The 19,802-nt window shown below is 42.2% G+C and overlaps 2 protein-coding genes across 2 annotated transcripts in view; one reads left to right on the plus strand and one right to left on the minus strand.

The window, feature by feature from the left end:
* The window catches only part of LOC115194974 (uncharacterized), a 389,153-nt gene that overhangs the window by 94,209 nt on the left and 275,142 nt on the right, over positions 1-19,802 (plus strand). The gene's annotated exons all lie outside the window — the stretch shown is intronic.
* On the minus strand, positions 1,157-9,010 carry LOC115194516 (protein mono-ADP-ribosyltransferase PARP14-like). The gene is made up of 7 exons (XM_029754263.1): positions 8,605-9,010; positions 7,547-7,671; positions 5,166-7,010; positions 4,730-4,966; positions 4,427-4,651; positions 4,186-4,252; positions 1,157-1,860 (listed from the first exon to the last, which is right to left on the minus strand). Exons 1-7 carry the CDS (start codon positions 8,774-8,776, stop codon positions 1,223-1,225), a joined length of 3,309 nt encoding a protein of 1,102 aa, XP_029610123.1. The 5' UTR covers positions 8,777-9,010; the 3' UTR covers positions 1,157-1,222.

Below are 19,802 nucleotides of genomic sequence, written 5' to 3' on the forward strand. Positions count from 1 at the left end.
TAATTATGACAACTTCCGGATGTCCTCCAATCTATCAGAGCTCTTGCAGCATGAACTGACATATTGTCCACCCAGTCAAAGGATCAGATAATTAATGTAGCACTGAAAGCATAAGCTACAGCTAGCTATAAAATGCATAAAATGTGGTGAGTAGTTGAGAGACAGTAGTTGAACAGCTTTGAAAGGAGGAAGAGAGAAATAAATATAGAGAGTTATTGTCATTTTTTGTAACTTCCAGTTTCAGTTATTTAGCTATTAAATGCAGCTAACTAGTTTAGCGTACTGAAACACTCTGCTCAAACAGAGGGATGCTATGTTAGCTAGCTGGCTATGACTATCCAACACAACACTGGAACTCTTCCATGTCAAGATAAGCTTTTGGTTTTATAAATGTATTGCCACCGGGCTGGTGTAACTGCTTACTGACTATACACTGTAAAGTTACTGCATGATTGTAGCAGGTCTACTATCGCGTTAGTTCTATTAGCTATTCTGACTGACGTTACTTTAGCTAATGTGGTGACAACGATGTAGGCTGTATGTAGCGGTTTGGCTTGGAAGGTTTTTTCGCCTGGCCACATACAGCTGATGTGTTGTGAATTGAAGTCCACAAGCGAAGGGAAAAGGTGAGAGGAGGAGAGCACATGGATGCAAGGAGGAATACAACGTGACTGTGTGTTTACGAGTGATCAGGGGTCTATTCAAATGTTACAAAATGGGGATAAACATACGTTAATTTGTCCAATAGAAACTCTCATTTGCAACTGATGGACTAATGATTGCAACCTAGATCAGCTAGATGCAGGCAAGAGTGTGCAAGGTGGTATTCAATGTCACTGTCTGTCACCTCAAATTTGTCTCTCGACCTGTGCACCTACATTGTAAACATTCATTCTTAGGCTAGGTTGTAGCAACCTCATGATGGGTATATGGAAAATGTGAGTATCATGTAGTAGCCTAAACCTATCACTGTTACATTGAACAGGGTGAATGGAATATGAATGACTGTCATCCAATATGCTCTAATAGAAATAAGGAAATGCTCATGATTAACAATCGTCCTCCCTCATCTTAAACAGCACTGACCGACACTGCACTACACCTGTTATTACAGTATACCTGAGAGTTTGATCAGGAGTTTCTTCCACACACTTTCTTTAGCTTGTTTTCCCATCTTTTCCTCTGACATCTGGCCTGTTAACTCCTTCCTAAGACTCTCTATCTATGCTTGTATTAATCTCTCTGCCTCTTGTAGCATCTCACTGGTGTAGAACCCTCCTCCGTTATCTCTCACCATCTTCTCTATGGTGTTGAGTAACTCTGCTACTTGGTACTGATTCCTGTACTGACCCTGCTGATTGGTGTTCCAGTATTTGTTGTCGATGAAGTGACAGCGGCCTCCACATTTCTCCACAAGCTTGTTCAGTTCATCATTCCCTTGGACAAACTTCTCAATGGTCAAACCATTGAGCTGGTCACCATGAGTGAAGAGGACTGTGGCATATTTGAAGGCCTCTGGTGAAAAATAAGTCTCGATTTTCGCCACGGCTTCGTTCTCGTGGACTGTGTACCGTTCCACTTTCAGTACAATGAGAAAGGCATGTGGCCCCGGAGCACACTCTGTTATACATTTGACTATTTTAGGTTTCAGCTCCTCTTCAGGGATGTCAGTGTCAAAGAATCCAGGTGTGTCAATCAGGGTGATGTTTCTTCCTTTGATGTTCTTGGTATGAGCTTTACATATCTGTGTTGCGGAGATGGAGGAAGTGTCTGAGAGGAACACATCATCTTGTCCGAAGATGGTGTTTCCAGCACTGCTTTTACCTCCTCCGGTTTTCCCAAGCAGCACAATCCTGATGTCTATAGGGAGGGTTCATAATTATAACTTAAAATTCAAAAGGCACTCGCACATCTGAGCCATCATTTTTGCAGGTGCATGGTGACAGTTGAATAAAATAAGAAATCTGCACACTGCTCTTGATAGTATCACTGCTCTTGAATAAGATTTACGTATCGGCCTCACGGTCTTCATCAGAGCTTTTGTGAGTTTTCTACATTTCTACCCTTATGTAGACATAGCCCCATCCACATCCGTTCCACGCATCGAATGGGGTTGGAGTCGAGGGAAAACAAATGAGTGCTACCAAATATAACAATATGCATTTCATAAATATTCAAACAAAGTGTGTACATAAAGCGTATTAAACATGTCTGTAAAACCACAATGAGGACATCGACCTACCAAGCAAGTTTTCATAAATCATAGGGTACAGCGCAATAAAACCGTCAGAGTAATCTGAAATAGGGGCGTAATTCATGTTCACGTTTACAACATAACATACATAGGCATTTCATCATTAAGTCCTTTAGGAAATAATGTCTGGAGGGTGAAAATCCCAAAACATTCTCTTTTGATCAGAGTATTATTTACAGTGGGCTCCAAAATTACTGACAACCCTGACTGGCAATGCACAAACAATACTTAAAAAAATATCAACAATATAATTATAGAGAGAAACTCAAAATACCAACATGTGAAAATACTGTACTTTATTAATGTTTCAATGGAACCTACCAAAATCACACAATTATTTAATACAAAATACATTTCACCAAAATCAAGGTTTCATAATTATTGGCACTCCTCATTTAGTACTTAGTGCAACCACCTCCGGCAAGGATAACAGCATGGTCTTTTCCATTTCTCTATGCAGATCCTTTCAAGATCCTTCACATTCTTGGGTTTGAGCTTATCAACTGCCCTCTTCCACTCAGCCCACAGGTTTTCTATTGGATGGAGGTCCGGTGACTGAGATGGCCATGGCAGAACATTGATTTTGTTGTCACAGAACCATTTCTGTGTGGATCTTGAGGTATGTTTTGGGTCATTGTCTTGTTGGAAAGTCCACATACGGCCAAGTCCCAGCCTTCTAGCAGAGGCAACCAGATTGTCAGCCAAAATCGCCTGGTACTTAGTGGAATTCATTATGCCATCAATCTTAACCAGTGCCTCTGGACCTCTGGAATTAAAACAGCCCCAAAACATCACTGACCCACCACCATATTTCACCATGAGTATGAGGTGCCTCTCCTTGTATGCATCTCTGTTTCGAGGCCAAACATGCTGATGCTGTATCTGACCAGAACGTTCAATTTTGGTCTCATCTGACCAGAGCACCTTCTTAAAATCATAATTTAAATGACGTTTGGCAAACTCCAAGCGCTTGCGTCTGCGTCTTGGGGTCATTAAGGGCTTTCTTCTGGCAGCCCTTCCAAAGAGCCTGTGGTTGTGGAGGTAGTGTCTGATGGTGCTTTTTGAAACCTGGTGACCCCTGGTGCCACCAAGGCCTGCAATTCTTTCAGTGATTCTTGGGTATTTTGTTGCTTCTCACGATCCTCCTCCCTGTCCTGGGGGGCAAAATGCATTTGCGTCCTCTACCCGTGACGTTTTCAACTGTTCCATATCTTTTGAATGTTTTAATAATTGCCCTGACAGAGCTCAGTGGTATATTCAATCGTTTGTGGAACTTCTTGTAGCCATTACCAGATTTATGAAGGTCTACGACCATCTGTCCCTTTTGAACTGCCAGTTCTTTTCTTCATGGTGTTGGATGACAAAGGGATATTGCATGCGTGTTACCTCATTTTTATACCCTAGTGAAAAATGAAGTGCTGTAATAGCTCAATATAGTTCCTTAACATTTAGATAAACTTAAATAAGTGGAATTTAATTACTGGATTAATTTTGGTACATTTTATTTACAATAATATTTAAGGGTGCCATTAATTGTGAAGCCTTGATTTGGAAGACATTGATTTTTAATTAAATCAATAAATGATTTTGGGTTCCATTGAAACATTAATAAAGTACAGTATTTTTCACATGTTGGTATTTTGAGTTTATCTCTATAATTATATTGTTTATATTTTTTTAAGTAATATTTGTGCATTGCCAGTCAGGGGTGCCAGTCATTTTGGAGCCCACTGTATATAACCTCCCCTGTCAGATATCTTAACTTTGTCTATGTCACAAAATCTAAAGGTAGAAATGAAACGTCAAGAGCAGTGATACTATTGAGCAGAGTGCGGGTTTCTACTTTTTCTCATAATTCTAACTTGAAATGTATCAATCATATAGTAATAATGTATTTGATTTAAAGGTGGGGGTTTAGTGTTGTAACTCACCTTGCGCTGGTTGAGCGCCCAATACAAACCCTCTGAGATGCAAAGCATTCTGGGCAGTCTGAAAAGCCTGTAGATTAGAACAAACAATACAACTGCAATGAAGGACTGTAACTGTTATTATTGAAAAAATCTGTAATTATGGATGTATGGACGTATTATAAAATGGCTTGGCTGAAACATATTTAAGTTAATGGACATTTTGTTTAATTCTTTGAGACCTTCTTTAAAAGTCTCTCCTCACCTTGGTAGAATCTCTGTCATTTGGATGGACAATGATGCGGACAAGGAAGGGGGTTCTGCCCGCTCGGTTCTGCTCATACCTACGGATCTCTTCTAGCAGAATCTGCGTTGCCACGATGTGAGGGAATTGGAGAACCACACCAGTTCCAACTACAGGGAAGGCAACGGAACAGAAGCCCCGGTTCTCACAAGCAGTCAGTATTTTCCTCACACCCTGCCTCAGAGCCTGAGACAGGACCAGAGGTCAAGGGTTAAAGGAGGTTCAAAGGTCATAACACACACACACACACACAAGCATACACACCTGTACTGCTGGTCCTTGAGGGTTGTTGTCCCAGTGTGCACAGCTGAGGAAGAAGACCCGGCCAGAAATGAGACCAGACAGTCCCTCCACCAGAACGTTGTCACCAGGTGCAGTCCGTCCCCCTGATTCCCTCAGAAAAGCTGTCATCAGCCCTGGTCCAGCTGCATCCAACAAGGCATTACCAACACGGGAGGAGAGAGGCTCACTACCAACCATGGGGGACACCAGGGCATCCACCTTCAGAGAGATAGAGACAGAAAGACGGACGGACAGAGAGAGCAAGAAAAAGAGATACAGAAATTAAGTAAAAGGGTAAGAGAAAAAGGAAGACAAAGTGTAAAAGAGAAAGGGAACATTGAGTCAGTATGAACTCAACCTAATTCACAGAATGTTGTTGAATCAAGGCCTTGGCCATGTCAGTGTGTATCTCTCTTACCTCCTGCTTCTCTATGGTTCCCTGGATGATCTCCACCTGGACACAGACCTCTGGAGCAGCTGTTCCCCTGGCGGAGGCAGCAGTGGTGTCTCTCTGAGGAGCATGTGTAGTGGTAGTGGTGGTCCTGGACTCTACCTCCCACCCAGAAAACTCCCTCTTCCCCTGTAACAGCCTATCACAGGCCTCCTGCATGGCTCTCACTGCCTCTCCACTCACATCAATCAGAGTGACCTTGGTAAGGATGCGCTGTTCCCTCCCAAAATCCTTCACTGCAGAGACTATGGCCTCAGAACACACCTTCAGAGGAACGCTGAATATCCCCGAGCTGATGCAGGGCATGGCCAGGGTCTGGAGCTCCAAGGTCTCTGCCAGAACCAGGGCTGCCTTTACTGTCTTCTCCAGCAGAGGGCGCTCATTCCCACCTACGCCGCCCCCTACTGGTCCAACTGCATGCAGCAGCATCATACAAGGCAGCTTCCCTCCTGTGGTCTCTACCACTGTACCTGTGGGTACTCTCCCTATCTGCCTAACCAGATCTATGCTGGCCCGCTGTACCTCAGGCCCCCCCGCCTGGCTCAGAGCTGCAGCCACGCCCCCAGCGTGATCCAGATCCTGATTCGCTGAGTTCACCAGTGCGTCTGCCCATTCCTTAGTGATGTCACCCTGACAAACCACTACCTGCAGCCCCCCCTGGAGGCGATAGCTGGTGGCTGTGACCGTCTCCTCACTTCTTGGTCGAGCGCTTGCTTCGACTGCGACATGGTTCTGTTGAGGGCGTCCCAAGACTCTTACATTGGATTGGTCTCTCAGAAAGGCCCCAATCTCCTCCCTCAGCTCCTGAACCTGCTTCAGGTGGCCCAGCAGCTGCACTCTACACCCAGGACCGTACCTGGTCACCACCCGGCGTCTGCTCTGGTTCATCTCCTTCACCTTCTTCTCAAGTTTGGACTTCAGTTCAGCCTGGAAGGCACTGTTGGGCACGTCAATCTTCTCCTCCCCAAACTCCACTAGGAGATCCTTCTCAGCCTGGTCCAGTTCCCCAGAGGAGAGGGAGAACAGACGGAGCTCTGTATCCCCCAGTTCTACCTCCACATGGAGTCCCAACCCCAGCAGACTGCTCAGGTTCCCAGGCCTCCCATACTCCTCCCTCAGGAAGGACAGGAGGTGGAGGGACACCTCAGGCACCATCCGCTCCAGCACCAGAGAGATTGTATCTGTAACTAACTGTCTGGCTGTCCAGACTTCACTTGCTGAACCCTCCAGCACCAGCTGAGATGAGTCCCTGTACGTGACCTTCACCCCTGGAACAGCCTCACCTAGATCCTTCTCTATCACTTTCCCTAGAAGACGGAGTTTGGACTGTCCCAGACGACAGGTGGTGCTGATCTTCTCCTGCTGCACTGAGCTCAGACCCTGAGACTGGAAGGCCTCCAGCTCCTTCAGCTTGGCCTGGACCTCGGGCCCCTCCCCAACCACCACCGCAAACCCTTCCCCTGCCTCGCAGTAAACCCTCACATCCTCCGAACCCAGGGTACTTCTCTGCAGCAGAGACTGGAGCATACATGGGTCTACCTCATAGTGACATTGGTACCGCTCATGGAGATGTTTGAACAGTTTCTCTACCTGTGCTTTCCATGGTTCCAACCCAACCCTGACTCCACATAACCCAGGTTGGTCTGAATCTCTGACCACTGCCCTCCCATCCTCTGGGTAGAGGTGGACAGAGCAGCCCAGAGAGGACAGCTGCTGTTGCAGGTCTCTTCCAGCCCCAGGGCTCTCCTTCAGGTATTGCAGGAGGTAGGAGTCTAGATGGAGTTCATGCTCTAGGCCACCGGGTGGCGATGTCTGGACAGGGAGGGAGGGATGGAATGGGAGGGACAGGTGACTAGAGTCAGAGAAAAAGGGTATGTCCTGGGGAATTCCACTCTTAATGATTATTATGTCTGTATTTATCTACGTTTATTATTCATTTATTATTGTAGGTCGTCCGTACAGTTGCGTCTGGATTATCTGATAAATCTAGCAACTGGTTTGGCATTTGTCCATTTAGTTTAGTACAGATTTGTTTTGCTAAAATGTATGTTCTTGTCATTCCTCATATTGTAAATTATTGTTACTTATTATAATATCACATAAATCAAACATGCAATAAAATCAGACTATTTTGACCTCATTTGAAGGGATAAACAAGTTATTACCTGACAGACAGATCCATGATATATGACTAAACTTTGTGTTTACTGGGATGTAAATACAAGAACAGTACATTGACATCTGTGTATTTGGACCTCATGTTATGGAACATAAAAGTCTTATCTAACAGGTTACGTCACTCAGCCTGTAATCTATACTGTAGTTGTGTGTGTATAGTCTGGGCTCACCTCCTGACTGCTTACTGGGGAGGTTGTTGTGGGTGGAGGCTCCAGGCTGCCTCTCAGAGTGAGGGAGAGAGGTTCTCCAGGCATCTCCAACACATGATGAGCTTTCTGAAGTACCCTCTCCTGGACTGAAAGAGTTACAGCGTCATAATGAGTTGTTGTTGTCATGTAGTAGTAAGAACAATAACAGCAACAATAATAATAATATATGTTAACTGTATTCATTAAGCCTTTTAAATTCACTCCAGGACTTGAAGAGTTAAAGGATAAATAGGCTAGAGGGGTAAATTAATATACTGTATGTACAGTACATCTATAGTTATTAATTCATATTAAAAGTTATTAAAACAATGTCTGTCTTCCTGTTAAGATTGATAAATTACTCTACAGTTAATCAATATGATGAAATATAAAGTAATGCATGTGTCCATGGCTATGTGAAAGTGAAACTTAAGCCCATAACAGATTTATTGCATAGGTCAGTCATCACTAGTTACCACAGCCACAAAGTCATTGTTGTTTACCTTTATTTAAGTAATTTAAGAACAAATTCTTATTTTCAATGACGGCCTATGAACAGTGGGTTAACTGCCTTGTTCAGGGGCAGAACGACAGATTTATACCTTGTCAGCTCGGGTATTCGATCTCGCACCCTTTCGCTCTAACCACTAGGTTACCTACCGCCGCATGGTTAATTCTACATTTTCTTTGCTTAATTAAAATCAGATTTTTAAACCTAACCCTAACCTTAACCTTAACCACAATATTAACATAATGCGCAACCCTAACCTTAAATCAAGCAATGTTTTCATGAATGTTGATGATAGCCAACTTTGACATGTGTGGCTGTGGTAACTAGTGAAAACCGCATATCTAACAAACTTTCTGATTCAACAAATCCCCCTAGAAAGTTTAAATAGTGTTTTACCAAAATGTAGGACTATATAGATAATAATCAAATGGGCCATAGAATAAAACATATATTGAAAAAACAAACGTTGATTTATGAACCGACATTGGCACAGTAGGCTATATTGTGTGTATATATAACATTTTCATACCTTTCCGGTAAGTAAACGCAACCTTGTAAACTTTGTCACCAACTGATTCTACTGGTCCACAATCTCCGCCACCGGATTTACGTCGAATTTCAAAATACTTTTTTATCTTCTCTTTCTGTGATGTGTCCAGAGTCTGGCACTCGAAGAAAACAGGGTATTTGTAAACGTCCATATTATAAAGTAGCCTGACTATTAGTCAGTCGATCGAGGAGAATAACTACACTGCTGCCACCACATACACCCACGCCTGGGCACGAATTCCTATTCTTTGATCAGATTGACATAATTTGATGAACTATAGAGATCGCCTAGTCGTCTATTATTGGTTCAGATTTAGTCCGTCCGGTCCGTACGGAAAAGCAACGTCTGTGTTCACGCGCTGCTCGTTGTGGGGATTCGGTTGATCTGGCCCGGTCGCCCAGTTAAGCGTCTTTTGCACCGGGTGAAAGCTGATTGCATTCGTTTTGGAACAGGGCTGCCTCCTGACCCGGTTCAAAGCCCACAGTGATGTCGACTCAAATCAAAAGTGGTGTAATTAAACATGCGGGGTAATGAGAAGGATTTTTTGTTTTCACATGCAAAAGTGATTGCTTTTGATACATATTAACACTTTTTCTGCCTTTCCGATGAAAACTAGTTTGAAAATTCAAATATATATTGTATGGAAAATAGATTTTCTATGTTTCCGGATGATGCATCATGCAGCAATGTTGACAACATGACCAAGTGACAGATTGCTATTCGATTTGAACCACGCTTGCCGGTTCAAATCGGCTCAGCATAATCGAATCCGCCCAATGGTAGAAGGAGAGGCTCCATACAGTGAGGTGCTCCACTGCCACTGTTGGGCTGACCTGAGAACCATAAATGCATTTTTTTGTTGCCGTATACTGCAGGGTGTATGTTTAGGCTAAGTGATTAGCTATTGAGTCCAATATTTACCATAGCATATACTGTGGGTGTGTATGTAGGCTACATACACATCATTATTGCTGAATTCAGGTGCTTTTCAGAAATCAGACATTTCTGACTTGCGAGTTGATTGAATGCAGCACATTGAATGAAATAATATCCAAAATATTGCTATATTTAAAACAAGCCAGAGAAACTTGGTTGCAATTTCAGTATATTCCACCAGAAAACACAGAACAAATAATACAACCAATATTATGTTTAATTCAAATATACTAAACAATATTTTGTGAGTAAAAAATTTGAATATATAATCTTTGAAAATTATATCATAAATAGTACTGTTGGAGTTGTCACACGTGCAGTTTACAAAAATATATGGAAATGTCTGCTCTACCCAAAGTAGAATGGGGGAAAAGTAAGGAACTTCTCTGTCACCCTGCAATAAAGAACAAAGTTGGTTAAAGAAAAATGTGATGAATAAAAAAGTATACCAGGTTAATTTAAGTACCAAAAAAGTTACAACTGTGCCATATAGACGGCAAAATAGTTGGGAATAGATTTTCGATGTACCGATTCCATGGCACATGGTTTATGAACTGATACACAAAACAACTCCACAGTCAATCGATCAATAATATAATAATACTTTTAGCAAAAATGTTTATCTTTGATTTACAATCTGTAGAAATGAGAATAGAAAGGTTCAGAACTTTTGTGAAATGCCACATCACTGTAAAAAAATCTATGGCAAATAGAAACGTGATGGTCTTCAGAGATGGATGAGAGGGGTTGAGTGTAGCTGAAGGATGGGATAAAACAAACAAAAGATATATATTACACACGCACACAACACACAAAACCCTCAGGTAGCCTAGCGGTTCAGAGTGTTGGGTCAGTAACCCAAAGGTAGCTGGTTTGAATCCCCGACCTGGCAAGGTGGAAAAAAATCGACAACTTCCCCTATGACATCGATTAAGGCAGTACCTCTCTGATTCAGATGGGTTGGGTTAAATGCGGGGGAAAAAATGTTGGTTGAATGCATTCAATTGTGCAACAGACTAGGTATCCCCTTTGCCTTCTCTCTCTCAGAGAATGGATATAAATGGCCAATTGATTGTACTTTTTCACAAGGGTAATCAATTTTATATTAAAAAAATTATAACTGGAAGTAAATCCTGGAATGTGTTGTCAAAACAACCACATAGACTACAGTCGGGAAGCCCGCAATTTGGGAACCAGGAGAAAAATATAAATTGGAGTGGCTGCAGTTTCGAATTATCTCGAAGCCTCTTCCAGAAATGTGTGAAATTCTCAAGTTAATGCACAGGCCGTGTCTGAAATCTGGCTTGCCTACTACTTACTTAAACTGCATACTGTGTACTAATCAAGCATACTATTTAGAATGTACAGTTTAGTCAAAACTAATGCTGTAGGCTAAACGTCTCAGCATAGTAGGCTCAACCTACTGAGAATGCACCATCTAATGCACATTCACCTAATGGCTTGTCACCTAAAACCCTCACAAACTTTTACAGATGCACAATTGAGAGCATCCTGTCGAGCTGCATCACCACCTGGTATGGCAACTACACCGCCCACAACCGTAGGCCTGTCTAGTGGGTGGTGCGGTCTGCACAACGCATCAACAGGGGGTAAACTACCTGCCCTCCAGGACACCTACAACACCCGATGTCACAGGAAGGCCAAAAAGATCATGAAGGACAACAACCACCTGAGCCACTGCCTGTTCACCCCGCTATCATCCAGAAGGTGAGGTCAGTACAGGTGCATCAAAGCTGGGACTGAGAGACTGAAAAAGAGCTTATATCTCAAGGCCATCAGACTGTTAAATAGCCATCACTGGCACAGAGAGGCTGCTGCCTACTTACACAGACTTGAAATCATTGGCACTTTAATAAAATGAAACACTAGTCACTTTTAACAACATCACTTTAATAATGTTTACATATCTTGCATTACTCATCTCATATGTATATACAGTATTCTATACTATTCTAATGTATCTTAGTCTATGCCGCTCTGACATTGCTCGTCCATATATTTATATTCTTAGTTCCATTCCTTACTTAGATTTTTGTGTATTAGGTATTTGTTGTGAAATTGCTAGATATTACATGTTAGATATTGCTGCACTGTCTAGAAGCACAAGCATTTCGCTACACCAGCAATAACATCTGCTAAACACGTCCATGTGACCAATACAATTTGATTTGAATTACGTTGATTCCCGCCATTCGCCCATTTTGGTACATTATAAGTAGACATGCAAGCATAATTGACTGTAGAGCATATAAAGCACCCAAAAGTTACCAGTGGCTGAAAACACAATCATTGCTGGATGAAGGAGAGATGAATTTCCTGCCAAGGGTGGTCCATTTAAAAATCATTCCTGTCTCCCTCGCCCCTTGCCCTGCAAGTGTATACTCGTCAGACGTCATGAAATGTCATCAGAAGTGTCCACTTAATTTGAGGGCTGAGGGGATAGGGTGTGTCTTTTAAGTGTTTGGACCGCACCCTCGGTCTCAAAAGACTATTCTCTTCCTCAATAGTGTGCAGCAAATTAAACTCAGAAAAAAAGAAAACGTCCTCTCACTGTCAACTGCGTTTATTTTCAGCAAACTTAACATGTGTAAATATTTGTATGAACATAACAAGATTCAACAACTGAGACATAAACTGAACAAGTTCCACAGACATGTGACTAACAGAAATGGAATAATGTGTCCCTGAACGGGGGTTAAAAGTAACAGTCAGTATCTGGTGTGGCCACCAGCTGCATTAAGTACTGCAGTGCATCTCCTCCTCATGGACTGCACCAAATTTGCCAGTTCTTGCTGTGAGATGTTACCCCACTCGTCCACCAAGGCACCTGCAAGTTCCCAGACATTTCTGGGGGGAATGGCCCTAGCCCTCACCCTCCGATCCAACAGGTCCCAGACGTGCTCAATGGGATTTAAATCCGGGCTCTTCGCTTGTCACGGCAGAACACTGACATTCCTGTCTTCAGGGTGAGCCTGCAGGAAGGGTACCACATGAGGGAGGAGGATGTCTTCCCTGTAACGCAAAGCGTTGAGATTGCCTGCAATGACAACAAGCTCAGTCCGATGATGCTGTAACACACCGCACCAGACCATGACAGACCCTCCACCTCCAAATCGATCCAGCTTCAGAGTACAGACCTCGGTGTAACGCTCATTTCTTCAACAATAAACACGAATCCGACCATCCCCCCTGGTGAGACAAAACCGCGACTCGTCAGTGAAGGGCACTTTTTGCCAGTCCTGTCTGTCTTACAACTACAAGCCTTCAGTCCAGCCTCTCTCAGCCTATTGCAGACAGTCTGAGCACTGATGGAGGGATTGTGCGTTCCTGGTGTAACTCGGGCAGTTGTTGCCATCCTGTACCTGTCCCGCAGGTGTGATGTTCGGGATGAACCGATCCTGTGCAGGTGTTGTTACACGTGGTCTGCCACTGCGAGGACGAACAGCTTTCCATCCTGTGTCCCTGTAGCGCTGTCTTAGGCATCTCACAGTACAGACATTGCAATTTTCTGCCCTAGCCACATCTGCAGTCCTCCTTGCAGCATGCCTAAGGCACGTTCATGCAGATGAGCAGAGACCATGGGAATCTTTCTTTTGGTGTTTTCAGAGTCAGTAGAAAGGCCTCTTTAGTGTCCTAAGTTTTCATAACTGGGACCTTAATTGCCTACCATCTGTAAGCTGTTAGTGTCTTAATGACCGTTCCACAGGTGCATGTTCATTAATTGTTTATGGGAAACAGTATTTAAACCCTTTACAATGAAGATCTGTTAAGTTATTTAGATTTTTACAAATTATCTTTGAAAGACAGGGTCCTGAAAAAGGGACGTTTCTTTTTTTGCTGTGTTTATATATGAAAACCGAAACAAGTATGCCATTCTGGCATTTAAAGCACGTTCAATTTTCAAAGTTGTACATACTATTGTTGTTGGGGTGTGGGATTTGCCTTTTAAAATGCCAGTGTTTCCAGGTGCCAGCAGATATATTTAGACGTGTACAGGTTGGCGTACCTGGGGAGGATGAGAGCGGTGAATGTGTCTTCAGTCCAAATTCCAGTGTGGCAACCTGGTTGACTAATCTTAAGTATGTGTTGCTCAGCCGAACTGCTCTCCTTCTGCCTACGACACACCTCCCTCAACAATGCACTTTGTTTGAAAGCTCTTATTATATCAAGCTAATAATGACTCTGCGAGTGACAGAGCTGAAGATTGTGTTATATTTATATGCAGACCATACAATTCTATTGAATCTACGAACTGAAACTATGCTTCTGCAGTTAAAAAGGGTGTCTATTAACAACTTTATTTTCTGTCACATATTCTCCATGATCCACCCCTGTTGGTAAAGAACCTGTGATATTATAAATTGTTGATATAGTGTTTGGTAATTATTAGAGGACCTCACCTCTATAAAAGAAGTTGGCGTAGAACGGCTACTTACTCAGTGCTACACTTGTATTTTGTGACCAAAGCATGAATTGGAGAAAAACACATTGAAAACATCACCGCAAACTTGGATCTTAAACAAACCGTTCTATAGTATATTAACAATCTTAAATAAGGAAACATGTAGATTTAATATATTTAAAAATTAAACGAGCACTTTAAAGTTGTACATAGTTTACTTTATATATTACTACAACTCCGCTAGCCTCTCTATGTCTGTAACCTTTCAGTCCAGGAGAGGGTAGTTCAGAACCCTAATCATGTATTTCTCTGAGAGGCAGCCTGGGTTCTCCACCCACAACAACCTCCACAGTCAGCAGTGAGCCCAGAATACACAGACACAACTTTACATTTAGCTCTTGTCCAGAGCAACTAGGGTTTAACTGCCTTGCTCAAAAGCACATTGACAGACTGATCACCTAGTCGGCTCAGGGATTCAAACACGTTACTGGCCCAATGCGCTTAACCACTAGGATACCTGCCGCTATTGTGAATTTTTCAGTACATATGTGGCAATTATTTATTTCAGAAGGAGGCAGCAAAACTAGTGTATGTGCTCTTGGTCATTTGACACCGTTAGACATGCACGTGGTTCTTCTTGTAACTGTTATGGCCAACTATGGTTACACCTCTTGGGTTTTTACCAGAACAGGGGTTCTCCTTTCAGTGGAGTCAGCAGGATGTCATGTATTGGTTAATCCTGTAGAGTGCCAATGTCTGTTGCTATGGTCCTACATGCATGAAACTATTTCTGTGACTCTACAGGTTGCATGTCCTAATATGAAGGCAATATGATGGCGGTGGCTAAATGCCAGAGGTGATGAGCCATTAAGAGGAGTTACTATGAGTATGACGTAAAGAGGACAAATGTATAAAGTATTCTGTGCCAAGACTGAAAGGCAGTTGTATTCATGATCCAGCTCCGCTTTTATTATGAAGTAATAAAAAGTCTATTTGAATTCACATGCTCCTGTATTTGTGAAATATGATTGACCAAATATTTCCACGACACCGCCTATAAACTATACTGAACAAAAATATAAACACAACAATTTCAACGATTTTGCTGAGTTGCAGTTCATATAAGAAAATCAGTCAACAGGGATGTAGACAAATGTGTGCACAAAACCTGAGAGAAACAAGCGTTTTGTGCGTATCGAACATTTTCTGGGATCTTTATTTCAGATCATGAAAAATGGGATCAACACTTTACATGTTGCGTTTATATTTTTGTTTAGTGTACATGCTGAGTCAAGGTTCATGCAGTACATGCTGAGTCACATAACCTGTTAGATAAGACATTTATTTTCCATAACATTGCAACTTGAACTTTGTCTTGTCCAATGACCTTTTAAAAACAGAATAACAAAGTTATTTATTAGGATTAGGATATTTAGAGCACACAATCTTAGTTGAACATAATAATACAAAATATTACAGGAAACACACAGGTGGTCTTACCTGTTAGGGCGTCTATCTGGATTAGGAGCAGGCTTACAACTTCTATTACAATTAATGAATTCCTGAGGTACTATAGTGAAACAGTGGTAATATGATCAGTTGTTCTGTGAATGTTGTGGTGGGGTGTGGGGAATATGAGAAAGGAAAGGAAAGCAACATTGGTTGTCATTGTAAACAATTCCATTTAAATTCCAGTCACTACAGAAAGACAAGCTTCAATGCCATACAACTCTCCTTCCGTGGCCTCCAACTGCTCCTAAATACAAGTAAAACTAAATGCATGCTCTTCAACCGATCGCTGCCTGCACCTGCCCGCCTGTCCTGCATCACAACTCTGGATGGTTCTGACTTAGAATATGTGGACAACTACAAATACCTAGGTGTCTGGTTAGACTGTAAACTCTCCTTCCAGACTCACATCAAACATCTCCAATCCAAAGTTAAATCAAGAATTGGCTTCCTATTTCGCAACAAAGCATCCTTCACTCATGCTGCCAAACATACCCTCGTAAAACTGACCATCCTACCGATCCTCGACTTTGGCGATGTCATTTACAAAATAGCCTCCAATACCCTACTCAACAAACTGGATGCAGTCTATCACAGTGCCATCCGTTTTGTCACCAAAGCCCCATGTACTACCCACCACTGCGACCTGTACGCTCTCGTTGGCTGGCCTTCGCTTCATAATCATCGCCAAACCCACTGGCTCCAGGTCATCTACAAGACCCTGCTAGGTAAAGTCCCCCCTTAACTCTGCTCACTGGTCACCATAGCAGCACCCACCTGTAGCACGCGTTCCAGCAGGTATATCTCTCTGGTCACCCCCAAAGCCAATTCCACCTTTGGCCGTCTCTCTTTCCTGTTCTCTGCTGCCAATGACTGGAACGAACTACAAAAATCTCTGAAACTGGAAACGCTTATCTCCCGCACTAGCTTTAAGCACCAGCTGTCAGATCAGCTCACAGATCACTGCACCTGTACATAGCCCATCTCTATTTCTACTTTGCACTTTCTTCTACTACAAATCTACCATTCCAGTGTTTTACTTGCTATATTGTATTTACTTTGCCACCATGGACTTTTTTTGCCTTTACCTCCCTTATCTCACCTAATTTGCTCACATTGTACATAGACTTATTTTTTTACTGTATTATTCACTGTATATTTGTTTTACTCCATGTGTAACTCTGTGTTGTTGTATGTTGTCGAACTGCTTTGCTTTATCTTGACCAGGTCGCAATTGTAAATGAGAACTTGTTCTCAACTTGCCTACCTGGTTAAATAAAGGTGAAATAAATCAAATAAAATAAATAAGTAAAAAGGCTGTTCTCTCTGCTACCGCACTGCAAGGGGTACCGATGCACCAAGTCTGGAACCAACAGGACCCTGAACAGTTTCTACCCCCAAGCCATAAGACTGATAGTTAGTTAAATAGTTAACCAAATAGCTTCTATCTGCAGTGACCCTTTTTGCAACTTCAGTTTATGTTGCCTTAGCAACATGTAGATCATAGGGAATAGGATGCAATTCTGGAGGCACTTCCTAGTCTGCCATTACATTGCATTACGGGCACGTCAGCGTCTGTTGCCAATTAAACACAACAGAGACATTTCACTATTCAAATTACAGTGAGGGAAAAAAGTATTTGATCCCCTGCTGATTTTGTACGTTTGCCCACTGACAAAGAAATGATCAGTCTATAATTTTAATGGTAGGTTTATTTGAACAGTGAGAGACAGAATAACAACAAAAAAATCCAGAAAAACGCATGTCAAAAATGTTATAAATTGATTTGCATTTTAATGAGGGAAATAAGTATTTTACCCCCTCTCAATCAGAAAGATTTCTGGCTCCATGAATTGGTTCCTCTCGCTGGTGTAGTCATGGCCCTGCCTGATGCTAGAACCTTTGTGGGCGTGGAATTGTAGTTTATGCGTGTGAGATAGGACTGTAGTAGGACGGTTGTTTTGGTATGGCCCCTCTGGCCCCCTCCCAGAGGTTTCATGAATAGGTAGTATGGTAACATGAATAGGTATATTTCAAGCTAGAATTCAACAACATGTAAGCACATGTGAAAACAGTATTTCATGTGCAGTGTTCCAAAAACACGTATCCTTATTTAGCTAATAATGGGGGACTCAAGAAAAATTATGGGCCGGTGTGTTTGAAATGCCAGGGCTGATTTTTGGCCCCAGTCTGCCCCTGGTTTCATGTGACGGACTGCGTTAAGACTGTGTTAACCTGTTGAGATAAAGCCAAGGCAATGGTCCTGTGACTTGGATGGGTCTCTTCAAGGAGAAAGTAAAAGGGGGATGAAGTGTAACACAGGTGGTCCATGACCACGTTTTGTTTGAGACCTGAAAAGTTGCATTGTCTGGTGCACAAGAGACCTGGGTTAGAACCCCAACAGTCAAACTAGGATGTCTTCATGTCTCAGCCAAGGTTGCTCATCATATAGCCTCGCGAGCAGCCTGATCCCGCGAGTTACATGAATGGTTCGCTACGCGTGATAATCAGTCTGGTAATTAAGAGGCTACTCATCACATGGATGGATCCCCAAACTACCTCTGTTGCACTCTCATTAAATGGGATGCACAGATCCTTCGGCTTCTGTTTGACACAAAGTTTTGTTGTTGTGCCTGATTTCTAACCCAGTCAGTTATATTGATGTCGTGATCTCTGAGTACGAGGTCAAAGGAGGGTGAAATGTAACTGAGGTGGTTCGATGAACCTCGCTGGAGACTTGAAGACTAGTGTTAGCTTCCTGAACTAATCCCTATGGGCTTTACCTAAGTGGGCTAACACAGTATTGTGACATGCAGGAGACATGGTTCGAACCCAGTCAGGCACAAGATTAAATAGGGAGTGGAATGGCTATCCTTTAGAAAGGGTATTCTTAGAAGGGCTATTCGGCTATGTTCTTATGGGGGCCAAAGTTCATTTTTTTGTGATCTAACACGGCCTGTGATGATCATAGAGGGGAACACATCTATGCTCCAGTCTTAGCTTTAAGGAATGGGGTCATAATAATGTATAGCCAAATTCATAGGAAGAAAATGAATTCAACATGCCACACTGGTGTCAGAAACCTTCAGAAATTTTGTTTTACCACAGAGAGCAGTTTATCCTCTACCTTTCCTGCCTGGCAAAGTACCAGGATGTTGTCTCTGGTTTTGAATCTACATTTAGAGAACTGAACTTGAAAATGGAATCTAAATGCATGTGTGAAGTTGAATATATTGAGCTTTGATTAACTTGAAATAATGGTTTATAAACTTCATACACAGACAACGAATGCAATAATTACCATGTTAAAACTGAAAATATAAATATAGTATTTTAATATTCAATTAATTGACATTTTAAACTGAATGCAATACTTATTCAATACATTTGTAAATAATTACACACAGGTTCAGCTGATGAATTCAATGATTCAATTGTGTATTTAATTTTTTTTTTAAATATTAAACTCAAACTGAATATCCTAATACAAAATACACATTTTTTTAAAAATTCAAATACAACTTCTGTTGACACTGAAATCACTCCATGTGTATGTGGTTAAGGGTATGGTTAATCTTAGGGTTAGGTTAAAAACTCAACTTGATGACTTGGTGGCTGTGCCAGCAAGTGACTACCCTGCAAAGCTGCCTCCAGTACATGAGTCATCCCAATAAATGGTCATCCCTCGACCACATGTGTGAACCATAAGCCTATGGACGGTCATGGTCCTGAACCCCAATGCAGTTTAACCATAACCCTGTCATCTGCTTTTAACAAAACAGAAAGAAAAAGAAATGGGACAAAAAGCTATTCAACAGTGGAATATAACTGACTGATGTCTACATAGTTAGTCAGATGTTGAAACATACTTTTCCACCATTTATTTCAATGATTCCAAGTTTATCTGTTACTGTAACCTTTCAAAAGGTTATCTTCTTGGTCATTCAGAACCTTCGCTTATAGCAGACAGCACTACCTGCTTTTTTTGCAGCCTCCTGTACTGTCTCTGCCTCCTCTGCTGCAGTAGCTCCTACTATCCCTCCTCGTATTGCTCCTGCTGTAGCAGCGGTCCCAGAGACAACTGCTGCAGCTATGCCTATCACTGTACCTATTAGTATACCTGTAATTTTGATCTGAAGTTTCTTCCTCACTTTTTCTTTAGCCTGTTTTCTCATCTCTTCCTCTGACATCTGGCCTTTTGACTCATTCCTAAGACTCTCTATCTCTGCTTGTATTAATCTCTCTGCCTCTTGGAGCATCTCGTTGGTGTAGAACCCTCCTCCGTTATCTCTCACCATCTTCTCTATGG

Source organism: Salmo trutta, chromosome 5, assembly GCF_901001165.1.
Source record: "Salmo trutta chromosome 5, fSalTru1.1, whole genome shotgun sequence".
NCBI classification, from domain to species: domain Eukaryota; kingdom Metazoa; phylum Chordata; class Actinopteri; order Salmoniformes; family Salmonidae; genus Salmo; species Salmo trutta.

Bases quoted from the DNA above. Each gene is read 5' to 3' on its own strand.
- LOC115194516 (XM_029754263.1), bottom strand. From the start codon at position 8,776: ATGGACGTTTACAAATACCCTGTTTTCTTCGAGTGCCAGACTCTGGAC. The intron at 7,011-7,546 runs GTGAGCCCAGAC...CTCCCTGTCCAG, and splicing joins CCCCAGTAAGCAGTCAGGAG to ACATCGCCACCCGGTGGCCT. The intron at 1,861-4,185 runs GTGAGTTACAAC...CCCTCCCTATAG, and splicing joins GGGCGCTCAACCAGCGCAAG to ACATCAGGATTGTGCTGCTT.